The 10,270-nt window shown below is 44.8% G+C and overlaps 2 protein-coding genes across 19 annotated transcripts in view; both read right to left on the bottom strand.

Moving 5' to 3' along the window:
• The window catches only part of MROH7 (maestro heat like repeat family member 7), a 31,330-nt gene extending 24,019 nt beyond the window's left edge, over positions 1–7,311 (bottom strand). For 4 of the 17 annotated variants that reach the window (XM_081915733.1, XM_081915732.1, XM_081915718.1 and 1 more), the window contains exons 1-3: positions 2,387–2,421; positions 1,272–1,348; positions 545–899 (exon numbers count right to left, since the gene is read on the bottom strand). In XM_081915733.1, coding sequence (XP_081771859.1) covers positions 545–686 — 142 coding nt within the window. In that variant the 5' untranslated portion in view covers positions 687–899; positions 1,272–1,348; positions 2,387–2,421. Of the gene's footprint in view, positions 1–544; positions 900–1,271; positions 1,349–2,386; positions 2,455–2,928; positions 3,013–7,259 lie in introns of those variants that run through there. The other 13 variants (XR_014169441.1, XR_014169442.1, XM_081915726.1 and 10 more) reach the window with 12 other exon arrangements.
• PARS2 (prolyl-tRNA synthetase 2, mitochondrial) lies at positions 6,391–10,043 on the bottom strand. 2 transcript variants are annotated; one of them, XM_081915851.1, is made up of 2 exons: positions 9,803–10,043; positions 6,391–8,942 (listed from the first exon to the last, which is right to left on the bottom strand). In XM_081915851.1, exon 2 carries the CDS (start codon positions 8,919–8,921, stop codon positions 7,491–7,493), a length of 1,431 nt encoding a protein of 476 aa, XP_081771977.1. In that variant the 5' UTR covers positions 8,922–8,942; positions 9,803–10,043; the 3' UTR covers positions 6,391–7,490. The 2 variants fall into 2 exon arrangements, with proteins under 2 accessions (XP_081771977.1, XP_081771978.1); XM_081915852.1 differs by lacking the exon at positions 9,803–10,043 and adding an exon at positions 9,649–9,735.
• Between the last annotated feature and the right edge of the window lie 227 nt (positions 10,044–10,270).

Consider the following 10,270-nt stretch of genomic DNA (forward strand, 5'->3'; position numbering starts at 1 on the left):
TACTTGATTACAATTTTTCACACAAGTGCCTGGTGGGCATCAGTGAGGAGCCTGCTGTTTCAATATTGTGTAAGTTCTGCCTGGTGGTTTAAAGTAGTAACGGATGCATCGTTGCACCTGTGTTTTATTTTACCACATTATTTTAAAACTTGTTATCTCACTTTGGAATTGCCGGTGGCAATAAAAAGTGGGTAAGAAATTATTTAAATTAACTAAACAGAACTGGGTGATATCCAATGTGAGTAAACATCAGAGTAGATTCCACGGACTTGATTCCAGTGGGTCTACTCTGAGTGTCACTTAGCTGGGTATAATCCACTGACTTGCAGTGGCTTCCCAAGGTCTTTTGGATGTTACGGTTCCCTAAAGATAACCATTTAGAAGCATTAACCTAGGCAACTAAGGTTCAAGCTTGTGCATTGTCAGACGCACATTGGGGAATGAGCTAAAAGATTCGACTTTTAGTATTTATGCCTTATATATTGTACTTAGTTCTTCACTCTACATATTTACTCTCCAAACCCTAGAGGTTATTTGTCTTCACCTTCAGAAATTGTATCTGGCAGGCAGTTTTCCAACAATAGGGGATTCCTGGATAATTCTCTCTTTATCGTCACGGGGCACTGTTGAATTGTTTGGACTTCAGCTGACTCTTCATTCTCAGTTTTTTTTATTTCTTTTTCCATCTTTGGGATCACAGGGAGTTTTTGTTTGTTAAGTACCAGAAGAGCAACTGATTCTTCACCAGCTAGAAAAAGATTGATGGTATTGTCCTTCCCTCATTCATTCACAAAGATTTATATAAGGATCCATTTTGAAAATCTTGACCCATAGCTTGACTTCTCCAGACTTAGGAGTTCCAGTCTTGAAGACCAATGTTCACGACATGAGCAGGGTTCCTGTATGAGGGTCAGGAATTTAGAATGTCAGTGATGCCTCACTGGTGAACTTCAAATATTTTGCCTTGCAGATTTTCGGCTGGCTTTGGTCCTCCCGCTGTTGTATTGCTGTGAGATGGCTTTAGTTTAGTGTCACCTGAATCTGGGCTCATAGTTTCTCTTGCTCCAGACAAACTACATGCCACAACTAAGGTTTGTCTCCAGTTTATAGCTCAAGGTTTTTCTGGAGGAAACAACTCATGAGCCCAAACTCAGGCAACATGCTAAGCCAAAGCATGGCTTAATCACAGCAGGACTTGTGGATGAACAAAGTGGCCTCAATCTGGCAGCTTCCACACTCATGCATTCACACCAAACCACGGCTTGACTTACGTGTAAACTAGGGCATACAGGGTGGTGGTGGAATCAAGCCTTCACATTGTGATTAGGGTTGAAGTCTGTTCAATACCCTATTAAAAACAAAGCAACTGTATTGGAGAGGATCCCAGCAGCCTGACTCTCTTCTGAGCTGATCGGTAGAGAGTTCTGTGTACATACAGAAGTTATCAGCTTTTATAGAGATGGCGATGTTATCACAACTTGATTAATGAAAGATCACAAGATATTAGCTGAAAATAAAAGGGAAAATAAAAAGGAAAACGGCATTGATGGTCAAAAACCCTTCACCTTTTAAACTTTATGCTGACTTTATGCTTGTGTTACACTCTAACCATGGAATTTAGATAGAAAATGGCTCAAGCCTACGCAGTCCAAGATCCTTGCAGAACCCAGACCTATACATTTTGGTTCCATAGGCAGCTCTTCTAGTCCCTTTAAGAGAAGGAAGTATAAGAGACAGTCTAGTGGCTTTGTAAAAAGAAAAATTGACAACCAATTCAGATTTTGATACGAAATGTTTGGAAAGCAGTAGTCAGTGCTGGGAACGTGAAAACCAATATGCCTTGTGGTTGGAGTCACAGCTAAAGAATCTCTGACAGATGACCATCCAACCTCTCTTGAAATACCTCTATGGAAGGACAGTCCACCACCTTCCGAGGGAGCTCGTTCCACTGCTGAACAGCTCTTACAATTGGAAATTTCTCCCAAATGCTTCATCAGAATCATTTGAACCCACTTGTTCAGGCCCCATGCTCTGGAACAGCAGAAAACAATTTCGCTCCATCTTCCATGTGACAGCCCTTAAGACATTTGAAGGTGGCTATCATATCAGTTCTCCTCTCCTCCAGGCTAAACATATCCAATTCCCTCAACTGTTCCTCATAAGACTTGGTTTCCAGACACTATCATACTGGTCACCCTTCTCTGCAGACCATCTAGCTTGTCAATATTCTTCTTGAACTGTGGTGCCCAGAACTGGACACAGGACTCCCGGTGGGATCTGACCAAGGCAGAATAGAGCGGTACTATTACTTCTTTTGATCTAGGCAGTATACTTCTTTTATAAGAGGCTCAGCCGATCCCTACAGAAAGCTCACACACTTGCTTACTTGTTGGTGAACACTCACAGCCATTTGCTAGTTTCACATTCCTTTTCCTCGGATGGAAAAAAGGTCTTACTAGTCAATGTCACAATGGAGATGTTTGTGTCATCATTCAAGCCAACAGCGCTAGTTGAACAGTATCTAAGATCCTGAACACAATGGGTAAGGTAGCTGACCATGGTTGTAGAATAATAGTCGCTGTCTTGAGCACTGCCCTTTCCTTGGCCCTGTCTTGTATCCTTTAGCAGTATGCTATTGTTTTGCGTAGGGAATCATCCCTCCTTCCATCTCTTTCTTGGGATTTGCATAGAAATAATCCGTAATTAAACATGCCAAACAGATTTGTTACATTTATATTTAGTATCTCAGAAAAATGGGACTGAAAATTAGTAGAATTACCAAGGTGACCTAGTCATGTACTTCGCCGAGTACCTAAATGATGCTGACACATTTGTGGATAAAGGTATTAGACCAGATACTGAGGAACTGATGGACTCAACCATAGAGACTCAGTTGAGCAGATCAGAAAAAGAAATACACTTTCTTACTTGTTGGTGAATGCTCCCAGCTGTTTGCTGGGTTCACATTCCTTTTCCGCTGAAGGAAGAAAGGGCTTACTAGTCAATGTCACAATGGAGAGGTTTGTGTCATCATTCAAGACAACACTGCTGGTTGCATTGTATCCAAGATCCTGGGTAAAGGAGCTGAACATGGTTGTGGAATACTGTAATACTTGCTGTCTTGAGCACTGTCCTTTCCTTGGCCCTGCCTTGTATCCCTTAGCAGTGCACTATTGTTTGGGGTAGGGAATCATCCATACTTCCACCTCTCAGTTACTTCTTCTGTCAAGAAGGATGATTCCAAAGGAGCCCTCCAGCTTTACTTGTCCAGGGAGGATGGGTGAGAGAGACCTCCCCCCCAAAAAGGGAGGGTAAAAGGTAAAGGGACCCCTGACCATTAGGTCCAGTCGTAGCCGACTCTGGGGTTACGGCGCTCATTTCGCTTTATTGGCCGAGGGAGCCGGTGTACAGCTTCTGGGTCATGTGGCCAGCGTGACTAAGCCACTTCTGGCAAACCAGAGCAGCGCAAGGAAATGCTGTTTACCTTCCCGCCGGAGCGGCACCTTTTTATCTAGTTGCACTTTGACGTGCTTTCGAACTGCTAGGTTGGCAGGAGCAGGGACCAAGCAATGGGAGCTCACCCCGTCAGGGGGATCTCCCCCAAATTCTCCCAGTCACAGTGGGAGGAAGCAACCTGACACTTCATTCTCATCTCGCAGCACACCAGCAAGAGTAACTACAACCCCAGACGAAACCAGAGTCATTATCCCAGGAGATGCTGGCTTCATGCAATGGCTGCTTTTGCTTACATGCTGAACTTCAAGCAGGCCAATCCAAGCCATATTTATTTGGGGATAAATTCCACTGAATTCAGTGGGGCTTTCACCCAAAGTTAGTGGGCACAGGATTTCCTTTGCAGTAATTCTAAGCACAGAGAACCATGCCTGGTTATGCCTGGCACACCCAAGGGGAGCCAGAGCCTGGGCCACATCCTGGTCCAAAGTGGGACACAGCAGCAGCACTATTACCACACAAATATCTGGTAAAAAAAAAGAGAGAGAAATGGGTTCCCCAATGCACTTTGGGGTTAAAGGAGGGTCCTGGATTTCAAAAGGTTGAAAACTACTGTCCTAAGTGATCAGTTTGCTGCTGGTTTGAGATTTGTACAATTTGACAACAACGATGCTCTAAGCAGACTGAAGCTAAATTCCACAGAATAGGATTTATTGTAAGGATGCTTTTATTCCCAAGAAAATGTGTGAGAGATGGTAAGAAAGGTGGGGGGAGAACAATGACCAATAATGGTAACATCCCTACCAGATATCTAAGTTAAATGGTTATGCACTTAAATGGTATTTCAGAGTACTCAAAGCATTCCACCTATGTAGTTATTGTTTGGATGTAACAAACTATGTTTTTACATTACATGAACAAGTACAGGGATGGGGAATGTGTGATTCTCCAAATGTTGAACTCCCATCAGCCCAAGGCCCCATAATAATAAATGCAGTCATGGAAATATGACAACATGCAAAAACAAAATGAGGCATGTGGGCGGGGGAGGAGGAAATAAGACATAATTTGATTTTTTAAAAATAATACTTATCCAGTCTCTTTCTGTGCAAATGCACTTATTCTTGAGGAAAAATCTTGCTTACATGCAATGTCACATTTAGCATGTGGCAAAATCTGCATCACTTAACAAAAAAGTACTGGTAATGTCTTTTATCAAATTTCATCTCTTATTTGCTTAAATTTGCAGTTCTAAACTTAGAGTGTGTTGCAACTTGATCCGCTGCACATAAAAACAAGTTGCAAAACTTAACAAGTGCCTATTTTTGAGGCCCACTTTAAGCTTGAGGGCCCAGGCTAAATTACCTTTCTCTGATTGGCCCTGAACATGGCAAAGGGTGAGGGAAGATGGGAGGTGTAAGCCAACACCTTCTAGAGCAGCGGTTCTCAACCTGTGGGTCCCCAGATGTTGTTGGACTACAACTCCCATCATCCCTGAGCTCTGGTCTTGCTAGCTAGGGGTGATGGGAGTTGTAGTTCAGCAAACATCTGGGGACCCACAGGTTGAGAAAGGCTGTTCTAGAGCAGTGTTTCCCAACCTTGTGCCTCCAGCTGTTTTTAAACTACAACTCCCATCATCCCTGACTAGCAAGACCAGTGGCAAGGGATGATGGGAATTGTAGTCCAAAAACAGCTGGAGGCACAAGGTTGGGAAACACTGTTCTAGAGGGTCACAGGCTTTCCATTCCTAGCTTACAGTGCAATCCTAAACATAGCTATTCAGTAGCAAATCCTGTTTAATTCAATAGAGCTTATTTCCAGTTAGGTGGGGCTAGGATTGCAGCCTTACTCTCTTAGCCATGCTCAATGCTCACATAATAATAATAATAATAATAATAATAATAATAATAATAATAATAATTTATTATTTGTACCCCGCCCATCTGGCTGGGTTTCCCCAGCCACTCTAGGCGGCTTCCAACAAAGATAAAAGATACACTGAAATGTCACATATTAAAAACTTCCCTGAACAGGGCTGCCTTCAGATGTCTTCTGAATGTCAGGTAGATGTTTATCGCTTTGACATCTGATGGGAGGGCGTTCCACAGGGCGGGTGCCACTACCGAGAAGGCCCTCTGCCTGGTTCCCTGTAACTTGGCCTCTCGCAGTGAGGGAACCGCCAGAAGGCCCTCGGTGCTGGACCTCAGCGTCCGGGCAGAACGATGGGGGAGGAGACGCTCCTTCAGATATACTGGACCGAGGCCGTTTAGGGCTTTAAAGGTCAGCACCAACACTTTGAATTGTGCTCGGAAACGTACTGGGAGCCAATGTAGGTCTTTCAAGACCGGTGTTATATGGTCTCGGCGGCCGCTCCCAGTCACCAGTCTAGCTGCCGCATTCTGGATTAGTTGTAGTTTCCGGGTCACCTTCAAAGGTAGCCCCACTTAGAGGGAGATAACCAGAGCATGTACCACTCTGGCGAGTCAGTTTGCAGGCAGATAGGGTCTCAGCCTACGTACCAGATGGAGCTGGTACACAGCTGCCCTGGATACAGATTTGACCTGTGCCTCCATGGACAGCTGTGAGTCCAAAATGACTCCCAGGCTGCGCACCTGGTCCTTCAGGGGCAGTTACCCCATTCAGGACCAGGGAAGCCTCCACACCTGCCCGCCTCCTGTCCCCCAAAAACAGTACTTCTGTCTTGTCAGGATTCAACTTCAATCTGTTAGCTGCCATCCATTCTCCAACCGCTTCCAGACACTCACACAGGACCTTCACCGCCTTCACTGGTTCTGATTTAAAAGAGAGGTAGAGCTGGGTATCATCTGCATACTGATGAACACCCAGCCCAAACCTCCTGATGATCTCTGCTTTATCATTGGGAAAAAGTTACAGGAGTGTGGGTATGTCATATTTAAAGCAAAACAATATTCAAACTTAGCTGTATATCTTTTAATTAAGTGAAATGCTTATGAAGACTGAAAATCCAGATTACAGTACATGATTTTAAAAAGTGGAAGAACAGCAGCAGCCTATTTGGCAATCAAGTGTCAGGATTTCAGAATAATGGCCAATTTACCGTAAATGGCTCACTCAGAAGCTCAGCATTAACCAGCTTCCATCAATTTTGTTGTTTGGAATTTGTTTTCCATACTTAGAAATTGAACCCTACAGTCAGAAGAGGAAAATTTACTTTTAATCAACATGCAAAAGGGGGGGGGTATACTCTACTCAAGAAGGCATGATTTTTCTTTTTAAAAAAACACAAAAAAGTTTACAAAGATCAACTTGGTATATTTTTTTTTAGCAAAGTCCATCTCGAATCCTTCCAGGAAATATTTGGCTAGTATAATCAAGACCCACTAGTACGTAAGCAGTAACTCAGTCTTTGAATTCATGTAGCTGATGATCAGATGGGACAGATCCAGTTAAGTACTCGGACCACGAGAGTCCGTCACACAGAGGCACAGCGCACCTAAGAAAAACTAGAGGTGGTGATTCGCCTTTTGCTTCCATGACCACAGCTACACCGGCAAACACATTATTGCAAACTTTCTTTTTATCTTAAGGCTTTATCACATCTAGCTTCAGGCTGCTGTCCCCCAAATAATTGTCAAACAGGACACTATTATTATTTTGCATAACGAAAGGCCGGCCTTTGGTTATGCAAAATAAGCAGTGGGGAAACTGTGGCCCTCCAGATATTGTTAGCCTACAATTCCCATCACTCCTGGCCATTGGGTCATGCTGGCTGGAGATTATGGAAGGTGCAGCCAACATCATCTGGAGGGCTACAGGATCCTCACCTTTGCAGAAGACCCCAAATGTACAGATGGAACTGTCTGCTGTTGAAATCAAAGGGCAACCAAGTTTGCACATGAGGCTTTGGCATATAGGCACCATATCTGCCTTCACAGTAATCCTTGGGCTGGAAGATGCAAATAAAAATAATTCCTATAGACTCCCATAACCATATGCTTAAGATGGCAGAGGGGAAACACTGACATTTCGGTATTCAAAAGCTACACATCCAGTATTCAGCGAGTCTGCACTTTACTCAGCAAGTTAACAATGGCTTCTTTGTTAAGGAACAAAGTCTCATTAGTATTTTGATTGCATACTTCAAATAGAGAAGGCTCATCCAAAACCTTCTTGCCACCTATTATAACATACGGGTACCCAAGTTTACTTGCATCTTTTAATCTTTTACCAATCGTGAATTGTGTCCGGTCATCCAGTACTATCTCCTCCTTAAGCCAAGGGGCTGCTTCAACAATACAGTTATATAAATCCTCCAGGAGCATTGCCCCTTTCTCCTCCTTGCTCCCTCTCTTTGGGGGAATAAGGCAGACTTGATATGGTGCAATGAGGCTTGGCCACCGAATGGCGTCCTCTGTAGAAAGCACCTCAATGGAGGCTGCAAGAATCCGAGTCACACCCAGCCCATAGCAGCCCATTTCAGCCGGAATATGCTTATTTTCTGCAGTGCGGACGGTAGCATTAAAAACAGAGGAGTATTTTGTGCCCAAGAAGAAGGTATGGCCAACTTCAATCCCTTTGTACTCAGCTAGTTTCCCTTTGCAAACTGGGCAATGCTTCTCATCTGGGTTTATCGTTTCCTCATTGGCTGCAAAGTCACAGCCTGTGCACATCATCAATCGGTCCTCACCAACGTCAGCGGGCAGCTGGAATTCATGAGACATCGTCCCCCCAATGCTTCCAGTAGCTGCTTGGACTTTCACAAACCGAAGGCCTAAGTTGTTGAATATGTTGCCGTAAGCGTTGCACACAAGGGCATAGGTCTGGAGGGCAGCTTCCTTGGAGGCATCAAAGGTGTACATATCCTTCATATAAAATTCTCTGCCACGCAGCAACCCAAAGCGTGGTTTTGGCTCATCTCGAAACTTTCTTGTTACCTGGTACAGCATGAGGGGAAGCTGCTTGTAAGACAAATGGCCTTGGGAAGCGATTAGGTCTGTGATGGCCTCTTCATGAGTAGGTCCTAGGCAGTATTCTTGATTGTGCCTGTCTGCCAGTCGTAATAGTTCACTGCCCATGAGTTCCCACCTTCCACTGGCTCTCCAGAGCTCTGCTGAGCTCAATGCAGGCATGTTCACTTTCTGACCCCCTATAGCCTGCATTTCTCGGTCTATCACTCTGATGAGCTTCTCCAGTGCTCGGACAGTGTAGGGCATATAGTGGAAGCAGCCGGGACTGGCCGGGTAGATAAGTCCTGCTAGTAACATCAATCTCTGACTTTTACATGTCAGTTCACCCGGTTTGCTGGTTTGCTGCGATGCTATGCTATCCTCCCGCAGATTCATCGACTGGAAGTGCTGGGATACACACTTTTGTCTTGCATGAAGATCACAATAAAACCTGCAACACTGTTGCTGCTTTTGGCACCAACCAATCCAATTTTTCAAAGCAGGAAGAATAGTTTTCCCTCTTCTGAGAAGCCCATCCATTTTGAAGCTTCTCTTTCAAATCTGCAGGCAGAGAGAGAAAATAAAAGCAACTCATTTCACATAAACAGATGCACATTTTATATCTAGCCAAGATTCCCCACATATTTTAGCTACTGTGAGAGCCGAATGCATTGAACACAGCTTGTTTGGCTAAACATGGGGCTGAATGGTTCTAGCTGATTCAGTTAATTGGCAAATAAATGAGTTTCTAGAAGAATGTGCTTCCCACAACTGCCTCAAATTATATTTAAGACCTGCTTCATCACCTTCAAAATGTATGAACAAGCACAAAAATATACATTTGCGATGCTCATACAACAGCTGTACAGCTTCCCCTGCCCCACTTAAGGGTACACATCTGTACAGAAAAGGCGTAATGGCCCTTCCATTATCCCTGACCATCGTCCCTGACCCATCAGTCTGGGCTGCACCCAGCAACACCTGCAGGCCTTCCTCATCCCTGCTGCAATGCAAGAAGCTGCATGTTTTAATACCAATAATGAGCTAGCTTTTCCTATAGTTGCAAAGATAACATTTGAAGAGCCACGAAAAGCAACCAAGTGTCTTTACGGTCCAAATTAAGAGGTTGTCCAAATCTGTTACTGTATTCTGCAAACGCCTCCAGAGATTTTTTGAGGAAGCAGGAAAAGAGAAATAAGAAATTCCCCCGCGCATCCCCCAATTACATTGCTATTGTAACATTCCCGTCATTTTCATCACGAGGCACCTATCTCTATGGTGCCTGCTTTGACATTTCTGCGAAGAGGGACGCCGGCGGATTGGGCGCCAAGTTGCAAGAGCTTCCTCGGGGGGAAGTCCCACCGAGCACAAGCAGGGCTTCCTTCCGAGAAAAAACACAAAAGCACTGGACTTGCACGAACCTCGCTGAACCGGAAGCGCAGCCGAGTCAAGTTTCATACGGAGCAGCTCCTTGAGAAGAAAAGCGACCATAGGCGCCGCTGAAGTGCAGGACGCAGTTTATATCCCCGGGGAAGCCTGCAGGGCCAGACTCGTCCTTGCAACGGTCGCCGGCGTTACCACTCTGCGCTGCAACTTTCCAGCTCTTGCAGCGCCCGTGGCAGAAACCACGCGGCGGCGGCGGGACTGGACGAGCAACACAGTATGGAGGCGGAACCATAGAGTTGAAGGAAACGAAGAAGAAAGAGCGACGCTCTTTCTCTCCCCCTCCGTCTCGGACGTGCAGATGAAGTCCGCCAATAACCATGGCGATTCAGGTTCAGGCATCCTCTCGTGACACGTGAAGAAGCCTTGCTAAATAGCATCCCGACTCTTTAAATGTTCCTCTTTTTAGGCTCCTTGTTGCAGAAGTTTCAGTTTGCCGGCCCAGA

The sequence above is a fragment of the Podarcis melisellensis genome (assembly GCF_964234715.1).
Source record: "Podarcis melisellensis genome assembly, chromosome: 6".
Classification (NCBI taxonomy): domain Eukaryota; kingdom Metazoa; phylum Chordata; class Lepidosauria; order Squamata; family Lacertidae; genus Podarcis; species Podarcis melisellensis.

Coding starts and splice junctions, on each gene's coding strand:
- PARS2 (XM_081915851.1), bottom strand. CDS start 8,921: ATGGATGGGCTTCTCAGAAGAGGGAAAACTATTCTTCCTGCTTTGAAA.